This window comes from Chanos chanos, chromosome 5 (assembly GCF_902362185.1).
Source record: "Chanos chanos chromosome 5, fChaCha1.1, whole genome shotgun sequence".
Lineage (NCBI taxonomy): Eukaryota > Metazoa > Chordata > Actinopteri > Gonorynchiformes > Chanidae > Chanos > Chanos chanos.
Window position 1 is genome coordinate 45,077,462 of NC_044499.1, and position 25,096 is coordinate 45,102,557.

General features: G+C 39.2%; 3 protein-coding genes across 3 annotated transcripts; 1 reads left to right on the top strand and 2 right to left on the bottom strand.

Moving 5' to 3' along the window:
* Nucleotides 1-255: 255 nt before the first annotated feature.
* adam8b (ADAM metallopeptidase domain 8b) lies at nucleotides 256-7,971 on the bottom strand. Its single transcript, XM_030775088.1, is given in 24 exon segments — nucleotides 256-335; nucleotides 628-699; nucleotides 824-874; nucleotides 1,227-1,262; nucleotides 1,601-1,778; nucleotides 1,944-2,058; nucleotides 2,165-2,249; nucleotides 2,499-2,579; nucleotides 2,671-2,839; nucleotides 3,031-3,133; nucleotides 3,528-3,723; nucleotides 4,092-4,181; nucleotides 4,380-4,602; nucleotides 4,703-4,830; nucleotides 4,946-5,027; nucleotides 5,265-5,434; nucleotides 5,537-5,608; nucleotides 5,797-5,862; nucleotides 6,165-6,348; nucleotides 6,636-6,712; nucleotides 6,986-7,064; nucleotides 7,209-7,303; nucleotides 7,511-7,611; nucleotides 7,926-7,971. Coding segments are annotated over 24 exon segments (2,556 nt in total). The 3' UTR covers nucleotides 256-278.
* Nucleotides 7,972-8,535: 564 nt separating this feature from the next.
* On the bottom strand, nucleotides 8,536-15,336 carry tubgcp2 (tubulin gamma complex component 2). The gene is made up of 18 exons (XM_030775435.1): nucleotides 15,274-15,336; nucleotides 14,788-14,954; nucleotides 14,583-14,711; nucleotides 14,297-14,473; nucleotides 14,021-14,180; nucleotides 13,454-13,661; nucleotides 13,028-13,227; nucleotides 12,666-12,855; nucleotides 12,251-12,396; nucleotides 11,940-12,120; nucleotides 11,602-11,782; nucleotides 11,100-11,272; nucleotides 10,836-10,964; nucleotides 10,621-10,741; nucleotides 10,302-10,445; nucleotides 9,800-9,928; nucleotides 8,942-9,105; nucleotides 8,536-8,706 (listed from the first exon to the last, which is right to left on the bottom strand). Exons 2-18 carry the CDS (start codon nucleotides 14,935-14,937, stop codon nucleotides 8,631-8,633), a joined length of 2,658 nt encoding a protein of 885 aa, XP_030631295.1. The 5' UTR covers nucleotides 14,938-14,954; nucleotides 15,274-15,336; the 3' UTR covers nucleotides 8,536-8,630.
* Nucleotides 15,337-23,435: 8,099 nt separating this feature from the next.
* Nucleotides 23,436-24,620, top strand: LOC115812604 (gastrin/cholecystokinin type B receptor). The gene has a single exon (XM_030775089.1). The coding sequence runs from the start codon at nucleotides 23,436-23,438 to the stop codon at nucleotides 24,618-24,620; it is 1,185 nt and encodes a 394-aa protein (XP_030630949.1).
* The last annotated feature ends 476 nt before the right edge of the window (nucleotides 24,621-25,096 follow it).

Below are 25,096 nucleotides of genomic sequence, written 5' to 3' on the forward strand. Positions count from 1 at the left end.
AAAAACTATGAAAACTATGAAAAGATGGATTTGTTTTCAGTGCACCATCTTTACGCCAGCAAAATCTGTAAACCTTAATTCAAGCATTACTGAAACCAGTTCTCCATATGCTGGAGAACAAGAACGAAGAGCACGATTTGCACAAAGGCCCAGTTTTCTCGCCCTTGAAGAAACTGTACAGCGAGGGTTTAGTCATCCAGCCATTTTGGCTCCAGAAACTTGATCCAAAACCCCCTTGGATTTAACTAAAATGAGTCACAGGATGATTCCTCTTTAAGTCATCTTCTTGGTATGGTTGGAGGCCTCAGTGCAAGCTTTCCCTCTCCTCCGGCAGGCTGTAAAACAGACACTCTTTGAACATTCAGTTTCTTCTCAGAAGTTGATTGGGATTTCTTTACAACTATAAACCCACTTCAGAAACATAAATACGTTACTACAAATCACTCACTAACCACATACACAAGTCTTTTCGGACAAAGTTTCTTTATCTAAGTTACCTCTGCTTTCGAGGTTTTTATACGCTTCCTTTCCTGTGCAGTAATGATAAATATATACCCATAAACTTGAATGCACTGTTTAACTACAAAGCAAAGGAGAATCTGAAATGGTGTGACTTTGAAAACTGACTTGTTTATTCAAGGACGCATTCACTACAGCTGGCTTCACTGGAGGCAGTGGGGGAGGACCTGGCTTGCTTGCCTATGAACATCCAGACAAAATAAAGAAAATTATTGCAGCATGACAAGACAGTAAGCATATAATAACATATAATAACTTGACTGTGCCATTGCTCTAGGTTAGGTGGGCCTGGGAAGGGACTCACTTGTCTGACATAAAGTGGAGGCAGAGGCTTGGTTGGAGGTAGAGGCTTCATCTGGGGGAAAAAACCCAGGGTAAGTCTGATGCTGCATACAAAGGACCTTAGCAACTATTGTACTATTTTATACTTTTGGGTCTTTCTCAGAATTACAGGACATCAAGTTATGATTAAAACAAGTCCTGGTTTAAACTGCATTTTAAACTATATTTCGCACTCGTAAGTAGGTTTATTCACAAAATAAAGCAAAATTGTGAAGGCTAATGTCAACAGAAAATTAATTTCACTGCTACTTACTAAGAAAGGATCTCAATATATGTGAAACATATATAATGTTTAGAGAATGCTGAACAGAGGTTGAAGTAGGATGAACTAATTGCTGTTATGGCTAGTTTGGACTAAAGCTTACCTCCACAGAACTGGACTGAACTGGAGGCATAGGTGGCTGTAAAAGGAGACACAATTACTGCAATAAATGTCTTTTACCGTCTGTGATCATAAATACTTTATATACCATTAAACACAGACGTAATTAATACAGAGGACACTGAATTACTTCATTGTTTTAAAAGTATTGATCCCTGGTCAAAAACTTTAGGAGAAATATATTTATCTATTACTTACAAGTCCTTGAGAAATGAACCGCAGCTTAGCACTAGCACCATTCACATTATTTACATTTTGATTCATTTTTCATATTGGTTCATATTCTTTGAAATAACATTTTTAATTATGTATGAACAATGTCTGATGGTACTGCATAGATATGGTACTGTCACTCACTTGAGGAGCCGGGCGGACAGGGGCTGCCCTGGCCACTAGTGGAGTGCAGGCTTGAGTTGCACTTGAATCTACGAAAGTGGGTTCACTGATCTGGACAGGAGTCCTGTGAGTGTCATCTGAGTTACGCTTCTCAAACAGAGGGTTCATCCGGCCTGTGTCCAGCGGGACCTTAACCTTCCTGTTAAAATCAGATGAACATTGTCTTAAGGTCACATCAATAAATAACACATGAAGGACATGATAATGATTCATTCATTCATTCATTCTTCCTTCTCTGATGCCCGTCACAAACTGAGAGCTATGAAAACTTCAATAAACTACTGCTTTCATGTCATTAACTCACCCTCTCAAGAAGTGTTTTTTTCCTTTTTTGTAATATATCACTCCTCCAACCAACAAAATAAATAGAAGCAGGAGTGCTGATACAGTGACGACACTGATTATCACCGTCTTCTTGTCTGTGGGTTAAATACATTACAGTTTAAGGAAGGGTATCCTTTCAATAGGCTTACGTTCCAGGACACAATTATTGAACGGGGGAGTAGAGATAACAGTTAGACTTACTTTGAGGCAAGTCAGTATATTTGACATCACAGTAGGGTGGAGCCCAGCCTGGCTCACAGTTACATTCTTTGAGGTGATTACAAACCTAACAATATAGATAGAAAAATAAATAAATAAATAAATAAATACACATTTAAGGAATGAGCGAGTTGTTAGGATGAGAATGAAAAGGGAAAGGATGAGAAAACAAGGGCATATTCATAGAGTGAGAGGGATCTTTCACTTGGTAATTACAACCAAAAACATTCCATCATTAAAGTAAAACGTTACTGACTTTTGAAAAACAAACAAACAAACAAACAAACAAACAAACAAACAACACAGGTGGTCTCACCCCACGGCCATTGCACTTCAGTGAGCAATCCACATCAAGGCCATACACTTTGACGTCTTGGCAAATGTGGTCGTAGCATACCTGTTAAAACATATATACAAGTTCTCTATCATTTCTGGGGCTGAAGTCGCTTTTGTATTAGTTCATAAATACAATACTTTGATATTCTCACCTTATTGAGCCCACATTTTGCTCCAGTGGGCACCATACTCAGGCCCTCTGACCCAGAATGCTCTCCTGCTATGTTACACATTGCCAGACCTATACGTACAATGGCTTTCTGACCAGTAATGGGGTATTCATTTCCTCCTATGCAAAATATTGTTCCACATTGCACATTTCTGAAAGAAAACAGGAATGCATTTCTCAGTTTGATCCAGGCAATCAAAGATTCATTAAGTTGTTTTTCGAAACTATGATTCATTCATACAAATTGCATCCTTGAAATGAATCTAAGCATGCTTGGAAACAGAAAACAGAACATTGCAGGATTAGATAATATCCAGTGCTAATGGAACTGATTGACACCTACTCTCCAGAGCATCTTTTGTAGGTATTAGCTGTCTTTCCACAGTTAGAATCTCTTTCCCCTTGAGTGTTCCGATTAAAGCAGATGCCTGGAGCCTCTTGTGCATCTAGGATACAAAACCAGAACATTTTCTCATATATCCAAATAGTTGTACTGTGTTACTTATATAATTAGAATAAGAAAATTCAATCTATAGTTGTGATATAAATGCTGAAGTTGTCTTAAATATATGTTATGATGTTACGGAGTATTTTGCTGCAAACACATTTTTCAGTCAACATTTTAAATGATTGAACACATACGTTTAAAAAATGAGAGTAAACTATAGGAGTGCCAAAAGTATGAGTTTTATATTGAGGGAGTCGTTATACATGCTTTTCAATCAAAACTGCTTTATAGGTCAGCACAATACCAAACCATCAGTATCCGTTTAAGCTTCAGTTAAAGATCTAAAGTGTTTGGTATATGGTATTGTGCTCCGAATTTAAATTCACATGTACCTGGACCCCAAAGTCTTTTGCAGTGCTGTCGATGAGTGGGGCACTGGCCATTGTAACAGTACCCCTGACCAGAGCTGCAAGCCAGCCCGTTCATCTTAAAGACATCCTTCGGACACTGCTCTGAAAGTCCCGTGCAGTATTCTGGAAGATCGCATTCACCTGCGGTAGGCCTACACAAGCTTGCCGCTTGTTTGAACTGACGAGTAGAACAGAATAAAGAAAGGGTCCTTCAACAAATTTGACATGTCAAGTAATGGCGAAACATTGTATTCAAACATTTTTTTTTTTCTAATTTGTTTTTCATGTATTTTGTGCCCACTTGATGACCGGAATGTTCCTCTTTCTATTCCTGTTCTTTTGTCTTGTTGTATTCCCTTACCAGCCATTGGTGGTGCCATCTGTTTCCTACTGCTATGACTTACAGATAACTCCTATTTGGCCGTTTTATTCTAAACATTGACACCCAGCTAAGTTCAGTAGCTACAAATCAGTTACTCCCTGGCAGCGATTAACATCTCAGGTTTGTAAAAAGGTTAGTCAGAACGATTAAACCCTGGGCTATACCTGGCAGTTCTCACAGCACTCTCCTTGTGCACACTGAGATCCTTCAGCGAGCCTGCATGTCAAGGCATTACAGCAGGGGTTCTTGCATTCCTGTTATAAATAAAGAGAAAGAAAAGAAAAAAAGATATTACTCATTCTGAGTAATCATCATCAGACCAGATGTTCTGCATTATTCATCGCACAGAGTTGTGTAGAAAAGTCTCTGTTTCACCAAAAGGGAGTGAGTTAACCTCAAAAGCGTGTGGATATATGGAAAGTTGACATAAGGAAGTGAGTTTTGTTCCTGACCTCCATGGTGCCACAGTCACACTCCTCTCCGGGGTCTAGGAAAGCATTGCCACAGACAGGCCCCCCATACAGTCTGTCTGAGCTAGGGGTGTCCAGGATGCAGCTGGGATTAACATTGTCCAAAAACACCCCCAACTGCTCCTGGCTGCAATCACTGAAGAGCTCTGGAAAGACTGAACTAAGAGATGAAGACAAAAGGATTTAATTATTTAAGGCAATCAGTCTGTGTATGGTGTTGCCAACTGTCGTTAAAGGATGTTCTAGACATTTCTGTGGGATGGAGTGGATATAAGTCAGTACAGTCTTACCCTAAACGACCAGACATGATGCAGTTGGTACTGTATGTTGATGCAGGACAGCTACAGTATGTATCATCATGGGACATACCCATATTGTGACCCATCTCGTGTGCAATGGTGGAGGCTAAGCCAATGGCGTTTTCATTGTGGTCCTATAGAAGAACAGTGTACATTTTATTCATAGTGTACATGCATACTTCAGAATGGCCTGAGAACTACACCTGAAACTTTTCTTTTCATCTAATTAACTGATGTAGACCTGTTTACCTGATTGACTGCTGCTGAATTTTCAGTGCACATTGCAAATTTGGTTGCCAGTCCAACAGTGTCACCCAGAAAATCAATTCCACTGAAGAACAAAACAAAACAAAACAAAACAAAACAAAACAAAACAAAGGGGCAAAGGAGACAAATGAAATACGGAGCACAGCATTACTTAGCAAAATGGAATATTGTCTAGAGTGTACAGATGGAAATTAGTGTGATAAACATCACCATCAATTTTTCAGTTCTAGTGCTACTATAAGGTGAAATATGACTACTGCATAAATCTCTTAAAAGTTACGGATTATTGACCGTTACTCACGTTACAAACTGTGCATTGTCATGCTTGACTCTTTTGACCAGAGTGTCCTGACGCCACTGATTAAACCTGGTCAGTGTATCATCAGGACTAAGACTAACAAGGATCTGGTCTGTCACAGTCCAAACCTCCAAACCAACCAGCATGATCCGGATGTTTAAAGGACGATACAGCTGAGGTCCCAAAAACAAAGAAGTTATATTTCACTTTGATCTTACCAGGTATCAAAAATATGCATTCTTGTACAAGTGGGAATAAATAATAGAAAAAAGTACCTTATCGACATGATTTGCGACTTCTAGCATCCTTGCCCTAACTTCCTTCAGGCTTTTCCTGTAGTTTACATACTAAGACGGAAATAACAAGGTTAGCCCTGTTTTTGACTGGCTGAAAGAGAATGAGTCAATTCCATACTACAGATATCAAACAACAGGATGAGGGATTATTCACTAAATACAGTTAAAGCATCTGACAAACAGTAATATGACCCTAAGGATTTCACAGGCACACACAATAAGGGGTTAAGGATTCTTACCTCAGCATTATCCACTACAAGATACATCTCAACATATCTCTGAGAACGGGAAGCAGGCCTTCTTTTCTAAAAAGGTAAAAGAGAACTGAATTCTTTAGATGTGAATGTAAAGATGTAAACTTTTATGCATATATTCTTTACAAATAAATTACTATATAAATAAATACCTTTATATAAATATATATATATATATACACACACACATACATACATATATACATAAATAGCACACACACACACACATATATATATACTGTATATATATGTGTGTGTGTGTGTGTGTGTACATACATACATACATACATATATACATATAAATATATGCATATAATGTTATTGTGGAAAAAATTAAGATAAGCAGCAGGTACCCAGCCCTTAGGGTTGAACAGGCCGGCGACTCTGGGGCCATTGTCAAAAACTGTGTCGTTGACGTTACCACAGGAGGCCCTCTTCATTCTCAGGTGCTCATGTCTGTAGAGGGCGTGGTCTCCATCACTTGCATTATTCAGAGGCTCAATAAGATAGACTTGATCCTCTGCCTTGATAAATCCTCTGCAGGACAAGAGAAGCGGAAATTTTCGTAAAATTCCTCTGGGCAAGCATGTATACTGATAGGTGATCTGAACTCCCTTCATTTCTGTAGCTAAACCCCGTAAGTTTCCATACGAAAGGGTACTTTTGTAACTGTTGGTTCTCATAAGTAATGCCTGTTACAAAACTTCCACCTCTTCGTAGAAAACTACATTATATTGCTCAAACCAAGCATGAATTAACAAAATGCAACTGATGTGTCAACATCAACCCAATGGTAATTATGTGAAGGAAAGGTAGTTTCTTACCTAATCCCATCACAGATTCCCACACTCACTGATGAATCCTCTATTCCCTGAATATGTCCATGATAATAACAGTGGTCCTGGAAAACAGCAAAATTTATTTTATATTCCATTGAACTATTTCTACAACCTTTGTTTTTCCAAAAGGTTTCAGGCCATGACAAAGTTCCAGTGCATGATTTTAGGATTATTTTATATATAGGCTAAATGTGCAGTTCTGTGACGATCTGTTATTTGAAGAGTTATCAACACAAATCTTACAGGTTATCTGTGACATACAGTAACATGTTATAGTACTACATTTCTGCTAGCTCGTTTGGTATTTTTGTTGTGTTAGGGACTAGTGGACTTACATTCAAATCTGGAGATGTGATTTTTCTGGACCCATTTTCTTTATAATAAGTTTCAGTGTAGTTTTCTCCAATGAGAAGCCTAAAAGAAAATATTAGCAAAGCGCATCTTGTTTTTGGTTTTAAACAATTACAAACTGCACAACATAATAACACAAAATTACAGCCTTGAATGGACGTAACAAATACACCACCCCGTTTGTAGTATATGCCATGAAACCGTTACCTGTTTTTCTCGAGAAATATTGTGTGGGTCTTGCCATTGAAGTGCAAGTCATAGTGGACTTCTGCTGGATATTGTGTCCCAGGACCATCCGTTCCCTAAGGAAACAGTGCTTATCAGAATTAGCTGTTACAGTTCAACAGGAAAACCCGAGCTGTCATATATGCTAACCGTGCGTCGTTGGACTTTACGTAAATATTCTTTGGACAGTGAACGGTGGTGACAAATTGTGCTTACGAATTGTTCATGAAAAATAACAACCGTAAAACTGACATAAAACTTTCAAGTTAGAACACCCTGCCTACCTTATCGGAAACACTCCTTCTACTTCTACTCAGTCTCTGCGGTCTGACAACATCGTAATGTTTGACATGAGGAAGAGGCTGGGAGCTGGCAGTAAGATCACCTGTAAGTGGGCGAAAACTCTCTTTTAAATTTGGTCGAACTAACTTCAATATTATTTAACATGCAAATTAACATTGCATCTTGTGTAAAATCAGAGCACGTCAAATTACAGTAACGTTTAAGCCAAAGACATCCTGTCTTATTAGAATGACAATTAGATAATAATTACAATGTGATACTTTTACACCGTCGATTTTTAATGATTTACCAACCATTCGAAAAGCTGCACCCTAATTATTAATCAAGCTTCGTGCAAAATAGAAATGTGGCAAAATCTGGTAGTACCCGCAGTGGCCCACGATTTCTTCTACTTACCGCAGTAGGTCAAACTTAACACAATGGAGATTAGGATGTACCGCATGGTTTTCCGCGACTACTCGCAAGTTACAAGTTGTGGTATACTGGCGAGCACGGGTAAGGCGACTCCGAGACCAAAAGTGAGCTCCGCCCAAAACAAGAGCAGCGTAAGAGTGTAAGTCATTCTGTCCGGTAAACCACGCAACTACGGCGATTCGTCATATCACACTCAAGGAAATGGATACACGGTTCATTGGAAGAACGCAACAGTTCCGGTAGCAGACATAAATTACGAATAATTGAATAACACGTTCTAGTTTTTAGAGGCTTTATTGGACTGATCAAAGCAATGTTATTAACAAGGTTAACACAACATAGCTCATTAACAAGCAAAACAATGTATATTACACAGTAGAAAAATTCACAAATACAATTCTTACAGCTTGGTTCAGCTTTTTATTTTCTTCAATACGACAGCTTGTACAGTACATGTATACTCCATATTCCTGAATTAATAGGGAAAAGCATAAATACCAAGCAGTTCGCTAATTGTATTCACTATACAGTAAAAAAAAAGGTTACATATAATAATACACACTATCTGTACAGGTATCACTTTTAATAATAAGCACAAAGTCTTCTTAGTCAATGGTATGAGAGAGCAGGTTGTGTCAGGGGGTCTTATTGCTGTTCATGCACTTTTCACAAATTTAACCTCCAGAGCTATGCAGTAGCCTTCTGACTCCTCTCAATGGCCATCCGCTCCAGTCGCTCTGTGTAAAACCCATTGAAGTCAAGCCTGGAAAAATGATGGAGAATTTTAAACCAATTAATCTTAACGCAATCTGTTATGGACTGAAGTCTTTTCACCATACGTGTGCTTACACAACCCTAAAGAACATCCTTTAAAACAGTCATAAGAATTAATCAAGAGCGGTAAACGTCAGTGTATCTGGATAGAACATGCTTAACAGTTCAGTCAAAGGGCTGTTTTTTTGGGGGGTTTTTTTTGTGAAGACACTGAATGAACCCACCTGTAGATGATATTGATCATGCTGTGCTCACAGTCGTTGGTGCTGTAGATGCTAAGCTTGTCCAGCAGATCCAACAGGAGGGAACTGAAGTTACTGTCAAACTTGCTGATCGTGGCCTCAAACCCTGAGTCAGACTGCAGGGCATCCACATGTTCAGCTAAAAACTGTAATTGAGGGAGAATAACACAACAGAATAAAAAAAAAAAGTGAGCCCGTATTACCTCGATTATTCTAGTTTAAACACAGACTCAAGTACGCTAATGAGGAAGTGCATGAATATGTTGCTATAGTTATGTTATGTTATGTCAGTGAAATATGAAACATGTAATGACATTTAATCAAAAAGTAAAAAAGAAAAAAAAAATCAGATGCATTAAGGTATTTATGACACAGCATTGTGGTGAAAACACTAACTTTGCATCCCGATGCTCATTACGCTCCAGAGCAGCGTTTCTCAAACTATGACGCGCAGATCCGCGACGGGAAACCGCCGGTCCGCAAACACCCCCCCCTCCCCCCCCGCGCCGTTCAAACTATGCTCGGTGCGTGTGTCACTCGGCAGGTGAAAACAGTAACATTTTACACAAGTTCTCGCGGGCGGGGACGCTTAACATTCTAGAGTCTTGAATAAAATGTTATCGTTTACACCTGGCGAGCGACAGAAGCACCGAACATGATTTGACTGGCACAGCGGCAGTGCTCTGTGGACCGGCGGTTACAACAAAGCAACAAGTTCATGGGTCATGGGGGCTGGCGGTTTCCTCACCCCGCCCTTCCGCGGATCCGGAGTTTGAGAAACGCTGCTCCAGAGACTGCTGAACGTTTTATGGGTTTCTATGGAAGTGGTAACACACTGACCTTAGAGGTCAGTCTTTTCTTCTCCGTCTCTTCCGAGCGTTCACTCTGAGTTGGCGGACCGTCCATGGTTCCATGCTCCAGTGTCAGGCGATTCATCTCACTGTCCATCCTCATGCTCTGAGTAAATCTCTGCAACACACACACACACACACAGAAAACCGGGCCCCTGATGCTCAAATCAACCGTAACATGGACAGAAATGGCACCTCAAAGTTAAACTACCACAGCAGAAACTCTAAAAAGGTGGACAGAATGTTTGAGAGCGCTTAGAAACAAAGTTCGACCCATTGAACAAAATGGAACCTTCTTTAAAGACCGATAACATGTTCCTCTAAAACATGCTTGCTTAAAACCATTTAACAAGTAATCCTGCTGTGGCCTATTAGAGTGATTGCTGATGAGTTAACACCATATACAAAGAAACACTGTTCGACTTGAAGCTACGTGAATGAACCAGGCAAATCGTGCAATTTTTGTTCTGCTCAACTTGCATCTTACACACCTGCATACAGTTGGTGAACATGACACAGACAGACATGAGCTTGGAGAAGATCTTGAGGAGCTCTGGATTGGTTAACATACAGTCTTTCAGACAGTTGTCAAGGAAACTGGTGTGATGGCACAGCACATCATCAATGTTTGAGGCCTAGGAGAGAGAAGAGGAAACAAATAACCAATCAGTGCAGTTTTGTACTAACAGGTAAAACTATACCTCTTTATAGAGTAATGATATCTCCATCTACAAGGGAAAACAAATGCAGATAGCAGTGTATTATGCGTGTAAGGATCACTGAATAGGATGTGAAATGTCTGATGCTCACTGATTTCAGGTTATTCTCCATAATGTGCCATGTTGGTTCCATGACCTCAAACATCATGTAATACTGGATGTTCTGCACAAAATTCAGCATGCGCTGCCTCAGGGCAAACGCTGCAGCAAACCTAGACAGCAGATGGAGAGACAACAATAAATTAACTGAGATGAATAAAAAGAGCAGTCTAAAGTAAATTATTACAAGCAGAATTGAAAACTCACCATTTAGCGGAGTGCAGGGAATACTGTTTGGCTGCTTTGTTGCTGATCCATACATTGCAAAGCAGCCTCTCCACATGTTTGCAGTAAAACATGTGTCTGAACAACATTTGGTACCTGGTCAGTGCTTTCCTATCAGCAATAAAAAAAAAACAAAAAAACATGGTGATCATCAAGTCAAACTTCATACATGGTCAAAATTCTATTCACTTCACAATGCAATGCATCTGACACTGCTAAGATGATGTGAGTAACACATTTTCCTACCGGTTAATTATAAGGGACAAAGGCCACTTGACGATATAGTCGAAGGAGAAAGCCTCCAGGCCGCTCAGAGCCACATCTGTGGGGTCTGCGTTGATGATGGCCTTCTCCTGCTTGGTCTCGATGGCAAGAACTCGCAACAGCTGAGTGATGACATCATGAGGCATCAGGTCAATCTGGAAAACAACAGAAAAGTCACTATTAAGAACTCAGTCCCTATTTTGGTTCCAAATATCACTTCAGTTTTAATATTTAGTGTTACATAAGGTAAGACCTGGGAAAATAAAATTATGTAGAAGAATTATTCAGTGGAACATCAGACTTTAATGGTTGTTTTAAATTTTTAAAGTTTGTAAATGTAAAATTTCATGTGAGGGGAAAGTCCTTGCCTCCTCACGTCTGACCACTAGGTGGTGATGTTATACAGGATGAGAGATGAATGTTAACAATATGTGTTTGTGATGAGAACATTTATCAAAAAGGACAGTGGCCAGAGGTGCCACACCTTTAAATCATCTTTGAACGGGTCTGTATTAGCTGTGCTTGTCCTCAGAGCCAGTTCCAACAGCGCCTCCAGCCGGGGAGGGATGATGTCATCAACTGGTTTCTTCAGTTCCTCTTCAGTCAGGTCCATGAAGTGGACAAAGAAATCGCCTTTGTCCATTAAAAAGTAGTGTTTAATTGACCTGAGAGACAGATAAAAAAAAAAAAAAAAAAAAAGATATGCATTTGTTCCACAGTAACTTTCAAGGCCAGAACTCAACAAAGGAAATTCCTTAAAGCTGAAAGAATGAGGGACATTACGAGGCAGTTTTGGCGCATCTCAAAAAGGTGAAGCGTTACCTCAGCCGTGACACCAGCTCCTTCTCCTCCATAAGGAAGTCCAGGAGAACTTTACTGGCGTAGTAATACGCTTTCTCAATCTGCTCCACATATGCTCTCTCTTTCAGAGTGTAAAGAACCTCTTTGGCATCTGGGCAGGTCACGTCACGACCGCACTCCCTCACAACATTTAGATACTTCCCTGGAAGAAACGGTATCAAAACAAAACGGTATCAAACAAAAAAAAAAATTCAATCGGTGAAAAAAACTACCCGTATCCAGTGATGTAATATATTAACAAATCTCAATTTGATCTCAAATAGTCCTATCACCTGTGCTTAAAATTTTATCAGCCATTTTCTGAAGGAAGGAAGGGATCCTGTGTTGCACGATAGTGTATCTCTGGTCCCAGTACTTGTCATTGTAGTCTTCTTGAATCTTCTCTTTCTGTAGTTCATGTTCCTCAACCATGAATTCACTTTAAAATAGAATTATATAGTTAATTTATTGCATTATTTAATAACTTTTCATTGTTAATAATATAGAAAGATCTACATAATGTTTAATTCACTTGTATTCATTCAGTAACACATAATAAAAAGAAAACCATTAAGTTCAGACTTTAAATTACGTAGATAAATCTTGTGCCACTTCAATAACTTCACACATTTTTTCAAATAATTTCAATCAAGTTATAGTAATTACACAGTCTAAAAAAATGCAGTGTTCGTCTCAAGAGATATGAACCTGTACGGGTCTTTTATGATTCCCCTGTAGATCCATTTCTCCAGAGTTTCAAAATAAGGGACACTTGCTGCTTTGGTGAGGTACAGGCACAGTTCTTGGGCCTGGCTATCTCCTGTGTAATTGAAGGTGCGGTCGTGAAGCAGGCTCAGTGTCGACCCTCCCATGCACTCCCCCTTGTCAACTGAGGTGGCTGTATAGAACAACACGGAAGAGAGGACAACATACACCTAATGATGAACATCAGACGGTAATATGACCCCAGTATGAGTCAAACACTAATGACACATAAGTTGGTGACACTCATCTGTTTCCAGTTAACGTAGGGATAGCTTTAATGACAGTGTATGTTTTCATGGTCTTACCGATAGAAGCGAGTATTTCCATGGTACGCATGGTGGGCTGGATGTAAAACCACAGTTTCTGCAGAGACAGCATGCCCTGTCTGTGTAAGTGTTCCAGCTGGGTCACCAGGATCAGATACTCCTTCATTAAAGTCCTCATCGCAGCCGTGAGAGCATGGTTCACCTGGCCGTACTCAAATGAGGACTTCTCTTCAATGAAGCTGCAACAGCAACAAAGATATTAAATGATGGCTTCATAATAAATACCCAGTTAAAAAACTTAATTAATGCCCACTAGTGTCAGTGGGTATTGTAAACCAGAATATCCAAAATACCCCCAAAATATTAAATTTCAGACTGCTATGTGCTGACACTCATTTTTCTGTAAATATAACCTCACTTTAAACAAATTCGGAGCTCTGGTCGTTAAAAAAAAAACCAACTCACCGTGTTATAGTTGAGTAACTAGATGCAACTGGCAATATCCGGTTTACAAGCTCTTTGACTGACATGTCAAGAGAAGAATCAATGATGAAAGAGCGACTCTGTCTGCCAAGCACAGGCTGGGCGATGATGTCTCTTCCATCCACACCAATAAGCACAAAGAGAAGATCTTCAACCAGCGCCTGCTCTTGGGCAGCCAAAGGCAGCGTTCCTGTAATTTCACACCTTTGGATCAAACCTCTTAACCCCTTTAAGATGTGAACATACATGATTATCCTCGCTGTCAAAGACATCCAAACAATAAAATAAAGCTAGCTCCTACAAATCAAATGTCATCAAGTCAAATCACGTTGATGAAGAAATCTGCTCATCAAAATGCATGATGAAACCTGTGGATCATAATTAGTAATGCATTAACTGTGTCTTATGCTGGATTCACATTCAGTGATGTGTCAAAAGAATACATGTCGCAATCCTATTTCTGCGTATTATGAATGCTATGAAAAACAAACAAACACGTGAGGGTAGTGCACATGGCGAAGTACTAAAGACAGAGATTTCTTAGCCTACCAATGGCCACCACTGGATCTCCCACCGGAGCAGTGCTGGTGATAAAATCTCCTATTAAAGCAGGTCTATCATACACCCAGTTTGGAAATACTGGAATAGGCTGTGCAGGGTTCTTCTTGTTATGTCTGTCCCTGAGCATCTTCCGAATGACTTCTGCAGACTGTATAAAGATAAGCAGAGAATTAGAACAGCAAAAAGGAAACATTATGAAGAATCACGATATTATAATCGATTACATTTCTTTCAACATCTCTTTTTTCATGAACCAGTAAATACCTGTGGTACACTGGAGCTGGCAGTGACATTTCCAAGTTTTTTCCGCAGCTCTTCCAGCTCCTGCATAGTCATCTTTGTGCTTGTTGGGGGAATATTTAAAGATGTAGCAGTTGCTGATGTCGCATTTGCTGACATTTCCGACCTCTCCTTGGCATTCTGCTGCAGACATTTCAGCGTCTGAGAAATACAAAGAATTCATTATCACTCATACTGGCTCATATACTATTTTCTGTCAGATAAATGAAGAATAATTTAAATAACATCTGCTCACAAGAAGTTCAAATACCTCTTTGTCTTCAGTCAGCTTCGAAAGAAGATATACTAGTGGATCTAGGATGCGCGCGTTTTTAGACTTCAGTTCATCATATTTCCTCAAGAAGTCCTCTGGTGTTTTAGAGTGTTCAGTAATTTTGACCTGCAAGAGACAATCATTATGATTCTTGAATCTCTGCTCATCCAAAGGGGACTGCAATATCTCATTCATTGCTCACCTTAGCACTGTGCGCAGATACTGTCGTAGTGACATATGGAGTTCTGTTCTTCTGTAGTAGATCGATGTATACCTCTGCACCATCGCCTCCTCGTACATGCAGAACACTGAGTAATTCGTTGACATCGTGGTGTATCCTGAACTCACTCATGGTTTCCCGTTGTCAAGCTACAATGACAGCACAGCCTTAGATAGACTGCTCAGTATAAACCTACACCCAAAGCCTCGCCCCAAAGAAATAGTTGAAGTCTACAGTGCAATGAAGTCTACAGTGCAATTCTTTACCATGTCAACGTAATTTTCCCAGTTTGAGTTTCATTCTTGGCATTTATAAATACATCAGTCTGCGGTACATGACGTTAGCTAGTTAGCGCTGACATTAGTTGTTACGGCCTGCTAACAGACAAAACAATTTGCAGAATGAGTTGTCTATTTCCTCTACATTACATCTGAAATGCATTCCTACATGAGACACATTTATACGTACCACAGTAGCAAGCTACTGTGAAGAAACAACAGCTTAGCTTCCCCGAGCCTAACAACAGTTTCACTCCTTTACTCCAATAACACTTCAACTACAAGGTGAAGACAGCAACCGTAAAGATTTTATTCTAAATGGCCGCCAAATAAAAGTTGTTTTTCAAAATAAAAGCCACCAAGCGATAAGCGGTTTTTTGAGACAACTGGTAAGGCGCTTGAAATGAATTACCGCCACCCATCGTGAAGGAGTGTGATTTGAAACGTTAGACGCTCCGTTTGGACTTCAGTGTAGCAGAAAAACAAACAATTTTTACCAACACCTTTCTGCTCTCTGAGTAGCTAAGTAGCAAAGTGGACCTCATTACATTAATGCTCTTTATCTGCTCCTGTCTTTGGAAGTAGCGTTTCCCAGCTGAAACAGGTATTCAAATGCATTTCTGGGAGCTCAGCACAGATACAGTGTTGAAATAATACAAATACGATACAGGCTCAATTTATCACGAAACTGATGATCACTTATGATGGCAAAAATCAGGTGTGCAAGCACTGTTCTAAAACAGAAATGCAGAGGGCCTGGAGAGCTATCAGAATGAGAAACACATGCTCTAAACAGTCAAATGTCACAGTCTCAAGCTTTTGTTGCCCCTTGCCCAATAGTTTGTTTTGAGGGCCATGACAAAGTAATCAACAGTGTATGACTTAATGTCTGGAAATCTGCAACTTATCAAAATGACACTGACAATTATACTGATGCCACTGTCCTGTGGTTTAGCACTGAATCACAAAGTGATGAAGGAGTTCTAAAAGGTTATCTGGGCTTTCAGCTAAAGACTAATGAGGCTTCGGCACCACGAAGCACGGAAGACGTCAGGAAAAGCTATTATTAGATTTCCAGGGACTAGGCTACTGATTATGTTAAAGCTTGATGGCCTGGTGCAAGTCAGTATGATGTTAAATTGAAATGTTACATCATGGTTCAACAAGACACACGGAGACAGTGCTAGCAAAATGAAGAGGGCCCTTATCTGAGAAAAAGTACAAGATAAAATTCAGTGCCGAGTTCACATCCATTTTTCTCTGTAAAATGTGAGGACATCCTAACAATAAAGTAATGGAAAAGAGTGCACTTTCACAACTGCTGATGTCCTTCATTTATTACTTACAAACTGAGCTCTGTCTTATCCTAGGTGTATTCCTATATTTCCACATCTGCTTTGTCAGAGGAAATAGCATGATCTAATTAGTTCTGTTGACTATTCTTGACTCAGACGCGGTTTGCACGTGCTTCAGCAGGAGCAGAAACTGTAGTGATGTTGTATGATGATACAGAGAGTACACTTATCATATTAGGGGGTAATTAACTATCATGTGCTTTATCTATCAGTCATTTCTAGTCATAATAATTGATTATTGTGATCAGTATGCATGTCAGAAACAATTAAATCAATACCATGAGAAACATGTTGACAAAAACTCAACTCCCGTAGGCCTCAACTCCATTAGTTGTGTGTAGCCAAGCTAAAATCACCAGTAACTGACAGATTTACATTTTTACACATTGGTAAACTTGTTCTTATTGTGTAGGTGTAGACAGTTATATGGGTGCAGACAGTCCAAGCAATGGTATCTTTGGTTTGCTCCTCCTCTAAATGCTTACTGTGCATTTACAGATTCAAAGGAGTCAACCCAAAGATGCCCTTATATTTATCACAGATGAGCTCTGATATAAAGGGGCATATACATCAGTTACCATATTGATTTTGGAGATCGGCTCTTCTCTGCAGAGATTTGATTTGATGGATGATGTGTGGGATGACTGGGTAGTTGGCACTGACCAAGGTCAGTCGTGAATTTTCCGAGGTTAATCGAGGGTTTGGTAAGTCTTTGCCCCACACTTATGATGCACCACTGTTTCATAATCCTGTATAACTCTCCAAAAAATGTTTAAAACATATTAAGAATATTGTATATCCTTTAATGGAGAATTCACTTAAATCATTTAGATTAATGATACTTGCCACTTCTGAGCTACTGCTGAAATTTTTGAGGGAACTTATTTCCACTCAGACTTGGAACTCTTGCAATGCATTGTGGTGCATGATTAAATCTCACTCCTTTGACAAAGTAGGAGCCTCTACACACTGAACTGTCCTGTTCCAAGGTTAATTTGGAAAATTTTACACATAGTTTCTCAAAAATAGCGCAGCACTGAAATCCTTAAGTTCCATTTTTAAATTCCGAATCTCTGTTTTTATTGTGAATATTAAGAGGCTTTTCAGTTTACCTGTGAAACACAAAACCGATATCTGAAAAAAAAACAATTTAGAGTTTTCAGTCGCTGTCGTCTACTTCATCTCCACATTTTAAGTCTTAAGTCTCCCTCAATTTTCTTTTACTTTGCTCTCAAACTTTTTGTCTTGCACTCTGCATCTTTCCACTCTTAGCTTTTATTGCCAGTCAGTCTCAATGCATCACCCTGAGAGAGTTTTCAAAATGGGCTGATCTCATAAACTCATAATAACAAATTGTATTAAATTTACGGTTGAAGGACAAGACTGAAAATGATGGCTTCTGCAGAGCCTTAGCAAAAAAAAAACGAGCCATCACTCAACAAGGTATTACTGGCAAGAGGGGAGAAGACTGATGAAGGGAGAAACTGATACCCCTCCACTGAAAAAAAAAAAAAGCCATTAATGCTATGTCATCTCACATAACTCCTCAGACAGTTAATGATGTATTTTGCTGTAATATTACTGTACTTTTTTTTCTTTTACTTGAGCATGCGCTAGTTTTGCAGAAGTGCTCTGAAACTAAAGATCCTGTGGTTTCAGCTTTTTTTTTTTTTTTTTTTTTTCAGACAGAGATTACTCTTCCCCTCGCTGAAGTGATGAGGCTTCCTGAAGGTTTGTCATAGTCTCATTTATCTCATCGCGAGTTACTCTGCCGTTCCGTACGAGCTGATTTAGCGAGCGGAGACGCCATGGAAGGCTCTCTTTAATTTCCATACTGGCATTTAGAGTTGCCACAGAAGGCTCTTAATTTTCAAACTGGCATTTTGATAAATAGCCTCCTCTACATTCCGATGATAGCTGCTGGCCCTATAAAGATATTATGTATGGATGTGTGTAGCAAAGTCCAATGCACAGTTCATATTTCCCTTTCGAATGGCATATGTGCTTTATTAGTTGCTTAACCAGTCGCCTTCTCGCTGATTCTGTCCATTATCTCCCGTGTTGCAAGTCCATAAGGGATGCTGATGTGTGAGCCCTCAAGTGGAACAGACGGCAGGCGGCTCAGGGCTTTTACCTTGAGGCATTAATCACCCTTCATGGCTAAAAAGTGTGAAGTTTGTTTTCACAGTCCAACCTGCTCACAACACTGTTCAGCATCAGTGCACTAAAGTTATCACCATTACCTTCTGAATTGGTCACTACTACCAGTTCAGCAGATTCATTTTCATGATATTGCGAACACCCACATGTTGACCAATACTTTTACGCACCAAAAAAGTGAGTTTGTTTTTGACTGAAGTTAAGAGAAATATAGTGTTAAAGCAAATGTAATACAGTGTTAGCTTTGCAATCTATAGAAGAGGGCGAGACATAACACACATTCAGTAATTGCTGTATATGTGTACAGTAGCTGCTGCCGTCTGGCAAGCAGTACCGCAGCCTCAAGGCCCGGACCAGCAGGCTCCAGGACAGCTTCTTCCACCAGGCAACCAGACTTATAACACAACACAACACAAACACACATGGCTGTCGCCGTGCATACACAAACACACTTAAGCACACAAACTACCACATACACACATGCACAGTCACGAAGGCAGGACCAACATGCACACAGCACTTTATACACACTGAGCACTATTTATATTACCTTTTCCTTTCTATTTTTGCTACTATTTTCCTTGTATTTTGTTCACACTAAAAACTATTTTTATTACGTTTTGCTTACTATTTCTGCTATTCTATTGTTATTCATTACTATTGTCAATGGAACTGTCGAGGAGCCAAAACCTAAGAATTTTACTCTCTTATACTTGCATAATGAGAGGTGTCTATAAAAGGAATCTTGAATCTTGACTGGAGTGCATTATACTTATGATTAGCAAGATGTCTTCACTGGTTGTTGTCATTTTCTTTGATGTTGGTTCTATATTTCTGAGGCATTCACAGAACCATTTACATGACTACGTGTTCATAAGCAATTTATCTTCAAAACATTATCATTATTCACAATGTGTGATAATGCCTATTCTGGGTCCGAACATATATTCTACTGTGATGCTCTGGATGTCATAAAACATGGAGCCGTCAGATGTGGCTGTTAAAATATAGTTGCTGCTGGGGAGTGTGGAGAGAAAAATCACTTTGATTGTCTGCACCTGAGTGATGAGTGTTGGCGGCGTGGAAAATCACCCTTTCTGTTCCACCTCGAGATTCAATCCGAGATCAGTTTCCACAGCATGTCATGAAAACAAACACATCAGAAAGAATGTGGAACATAAAAATCACATTTTCTCAATGAGCGTTTGGCATGAAACATTTATTTTGAGAGGAAGAAAAGGAATCCTGTCACGAGGGATTGCTCCTTTAAGCATGTTTATTAGTTGGTTTTCTTTTTAAACCATCACAAAACAAAAAAAAAAACCCCGATTGATGTATAAGTGATGAAATTCAAAGGAACACGTGACTGCCTTTTTTTTTTTTTCTTTTCAGAGTGTGGTATAGCACACAGCTAGCACCAAAAGACAAACGAACAGAAAAAAAACATTTCTGTGCACGTAACCCCCTGCTCTAGCACACATTTATGTACTGCTCACGCTCAAAACATCAAATCCAATCAAATCCACTCGTCACGTATGAAATCGTCTGTAGTCTCGTTATCAGACAGCGTGCTGCCCACGTTCAGCTTGTTCTCTTCCAGTGGCTTTGGCTTCGATTTTTTTTTTTTTTTTTTTTGCACCTCTTCATTGCAGAAACACCACTGCTGAGCTGTCTTCTCTATAATACTTTTTGAGATTGCTTCTTGAACGTAAGATTCACTAGAGACTCCCCCCCCCCACCCCCCCCAACATAGAATCTTAATGGATTCTTCATCCTGGACTGTGGCTACCCTTCCCAATTAAAAACACAAACTTTCAGTGAAGTCTTAAAGTTATTTAGGACATTCCAGATACTGATTTCTGTTGACCGCCCTAAAGCCACTATGATTATTGTTAGACTGTTTAGTCTCTGGTAATCTGTCAAAGATATCTGCATCACAACCTGTGGGGTGTGATATACTTTTTGTCCACACCAAGCACCAATCCTCAAGTGGTTTTACGCTTTTCACATATTGGCCTAATAATGGGTAACGGTGTCTTTAGTCATTGAACCTTCTTTGATCATCTTCCTAAGATGCCATTATTGCACATTGCTGCAAACTCTGATGCCTTATTACTATCATATCCGCTTTCAACGACGTGTGTCCTCTGAAGATGCTAGATATCTCATATAAAAAAGACTCGGATTTAATACAACACGTTTCAGGTAAAATGAGTTAATATATACCATGCACCTGAGCTTGAACTGGCTATTATATGCAGTGTCAGTCTCAGTATGGAGATCTTGTCGCAACATTCCATTGTGCTGTGAAGCAATGCACCGAAACACACTGTGTCATTGGCAGGTGCGTGATCATAGGAATCCGTTTGTTAGTTAAATTGGTACACACGCTAACCCAGACGCATAACAGCAGAGAGCACGTTTGTAACATTTTACTGTATTTTTTCATGTATTTGAGGAGTGTCTGACATAATAAATGAATTTAAAGTAAAACATGTAACATTAAATTAAATTTGTTTACGTACACACAAATAATTTTAAATCTCATATTTTATACTGTTGTCATGTGTGACATATTTAATTTTAATAAATGCATTTTCTACAACAATAACACATAAAATCTCATAAAAGTTATGAGATTTCACAAATATACTATTTCTGAACTTCTTCCCAATAAGACAGAGTGTATCTGAAAGTAACTGATTTGTCAATGTCCTGTTGTTAATTGGAGTGCTTTTTTTCAGCTGTGACCAATTGTAACATACATAAAGTTAAGTTACAATTTACAGACACTCATAAACAGTTGTTATGAGCTGGTGAGACTGGCTGTTGATTAAATGTTTCAGAAACAAAGGCTCGGATTCCAGACAATGGTCCTTTGAACACCATCTAAAAAGAAATTAATAGGCCCTTACATGGTCTCTCCTCTAGACTCCTAATTTGAGTGTTCAGACGACCACATAAATCACTGCTTCTTAATTTACGTTCTTTGGTGACAATAATGCTTCAGATTTCTGATCATATAATGTAAATAGCTGGTAATCACTTAATGTGGAACAATACAAATGAGGTGAAACATCATTGTCCTTCTCCATTTACGTTAGGCCTAGCGTCTGAGGTCTGGAAGGTAATTAAGGACTGTATAATTTCTCCACATATTGTCTACAGCTACACAAAACCCACATCATTTAGGATCATGGTATTTGTTCCCAGAGAATCGACCAACCAAAAAAAAAAGTACAATGTGGTAAACAAGTGTGAGAGCAGAGTGTTTTTTATTATTGAAGTTACCACCTTTAATGCACACTGCATCACATTCAATTCTCATACATTGCATTAGCAATCTGTTTCTGTGTGTGAGATATTTAAACTGTTTGAATTGCTTATGCAATATATCAGTCCATTCTACCAGTCTATTACTGACCTGCAGATTGCAGAACTCAACTGTTTTGTAACACAACAAACAAACAAACAAATAAGAAGGCACACTGTAGCTTTGGCTGATTTAATTTTTCCTGTCAAATGTGTGCAAACTCTGGGAACATCCTTACCAAAGATATTTAAACATTTCAACAGGAGCACAAGTTGGTTGAAACCATCTGAGTGATGAATTCTTTTAATATGATTTACTGCAGCAAAACCACTGAACTGAAATTGAAGAGCCCCTGGTTGATATTAAATGAGACACATTTGCATTCTGGTGAGATGGCTGGGCTTTTCAGAAGTTTTCTGTACCTGTATGTTAATGTCAAGACATATTAATAGAGTCTTTTTTTGATTGTCTCAGAGACCCTGAATAAAAAATAAATGCATTCAATAACCACATCCACTAGATCTTTCTTCAAACATAGAAATTAATTTTACTATATTTCCTATGAGACTTTCAGCTGTAACTTATATATATATATATATATATATATATATATATATATATATATATATATGTATGTATATGTGTATATAGATATATATATATATATATATATATATATAAGATTTATTGGGGAATTTTGCATTTTCCATTTAATGCCACAGTGCTTTTGAAAATTACACACTGGGACAGTAAGTCTTGCTAGTAATTGGGCAAAAGTGTGTGTGTGTGTGTGTGTGTGTGTGTGTGTGTAAGAGAGAGAGACAGAATGAGAGAGACAGAGAGAGACAGAGAGAGAGAGAGAGAGAGAGAGAGAAGTGTGTGTGTCTGTAAGAGTGAGAGACGGAATGAGAGAGACAGAAAGAGAGAGGCTGAGAGAAAAAGAGAGAGAGAGAGAGAGAGAGAGAGAGAGAGAGAGAGACCAATACCACGCCTCCACTTAAACTTCATTTAAGATGAACAACTTGTGGTAATTATTTCACGCTATACGGTTCAGTTGACCAACTGTGATATCAATGAGTGTCAAAGGATACATTCCAAAAAGTACAATTTACAGTATGTTGTGGAGTGACTTCATTGACGCACTGACGCCTCTTTCCCTGAGAGGGTACGGGGATGCTCTGTGATGTCTGTGATCTCTGATTACACTTTACAAGGCTGTGGCGCGTTCGTCGACTGCGAGCATTTTCAACAACGGTAGCTAAGCGATCACAGGTGTGCCAGATTCTGTACACCTCTCTTAAATACAAGGTCTTCACACCAGAAGTCATGAGGATGAACAAAATAATCGCTATCATGCCTTTCTCAGCGAACGTCGACAAGTGTTGAGAGTATTAGATTAAGTGACATGTGAAAATCAGAAGAAATATGAATATTTCAAATATTTATTCAAAATTTGGGCACCTTTTTTCAACAAATTTTTCTTTCTGGGGACATTTCAATGGCAACAAGAGTCTCCAGGAGTCAATGCCATTCGCTGTTGACTTTCTTTTTTCGGGACACGAACCAGGGACTATTGTGCTAGTAGTTATGTATTTGATTTCATTTCTCACTGGACTTGGAGGCAATATTATGGCACTTCTCGTCCTTACTCGGAAAAGGAACCGTCTCTCTGGTGCCTCAGCCACAAGAAGACTATTAGTAAACTTAGCCGTTTGTGACATGATGGTTGTGTGCGTCTGCATGCCTGTGAATCTGGCGCATCAGGTTTATAATGCATGGGTGTTCGGGGACTTTTTGTGTCGTGTTGTACCATTTGTTCAGGCTGTGTCTGTATCTGCAAGTGTTTTGAGCCTTGCCGTAATAAGTCTCAACAGATATTACAGCGTTCACAATCCCCTTCATGCAAGGTCTTTCTTCACGGGGAGAAAAATTCTGTGGATGATATCCGTAGTTTGGACAGTGTCGTCGGGAATGTGTTTGCCATTACTTTTCATGAACAAAGTCAAAACACTGTCTTTACTAGACGGGCTACATACTGTGAGAGTATGCGTCGAGAGTTGGCCCAAAGTGAAATTGCGTCAAGGGTATAACTTTTTACTTTTCTGTGTTTTATATGGGTTTCCTGTTTTGTTTAACCTCGTTATTTGTTTTCTTACCGGTTGGAAATTATGGAGGGCAGGAGACAAACTTACGGAGCCCACCAAATTTCTCTTTACCCAATCGGTATCACGATCGAAAGCGCGCAAAAAAATCGCCAAGATGGTCCTCGCACTTGTTGTACTCTTCACCTTCTCCTGGTTACCTCTTTACGTTGTTGACATCTGGATCGACTTCAATATGCCAAGCAGTTTAGAACGAGACGACATAGGACATGTAAAACATGAGTGGATTCTACAGGGGAGACCATTTGCGCAGTGGCTGGGCTTGACCAACTCGGCCCTCAACCCCCTCTGTTACTGTTTTGTGGGAAACCTGTATAGATCTGCAAAAAGGTTCCGCAAGAGCTATCGAGAGAAAGTATCCTCTGTCTTCAGCGCGCCTTTACAAGAGTCTTCAGTGAACAAGTCACAAAAACAACGTTTGTACCAGCGCGTGTCATCCGAGAAATGTGGTTTGAAGAGACGAGCATGGAAAGGGTATTTTAGTGAGAAACTGACCAAGAGCAAAAGCCTGTCAGCTATAACTGTGTGTGAGACAGTCTTTGACTAAAGAGCCCGTGTGAAACCTTTAGAAGTTTACTATAAAACCATTACGATAGGAAATACCGATGTCACAAGAAAAAGAAAAAACAGAATACCTGAATTACCACAAACATTAAGATCTACCGTAAGTTATTTTTTGTGTTCATGATCATGATCATGTTATCTGTTCAGTCTTCTAATTTCCTTCAGTAGCGAAATGGTGCGATTGTATCATTGACTTATTAAAGTTTTTACAATTACACTCTGTTTTTGGTTTGAAAGGTTTTAAACATTTCATGGAATAATTATTAATTGACAGTTGCCTTTCATTTGAAGAAAGAGCAGAACATAGATGTGAACTGAGCAATCTCAATAAAAAATTCTGAGTTGATGTGAGTCTTTTTTTCCCTAAGGTTTAAAACTCTTAAGATAGACAGGAGAAGCAAAACGTACAAAGGTTGGTTTCTATTTTTATCGGGTTTTTTTTAACTCAGGTATTATTTT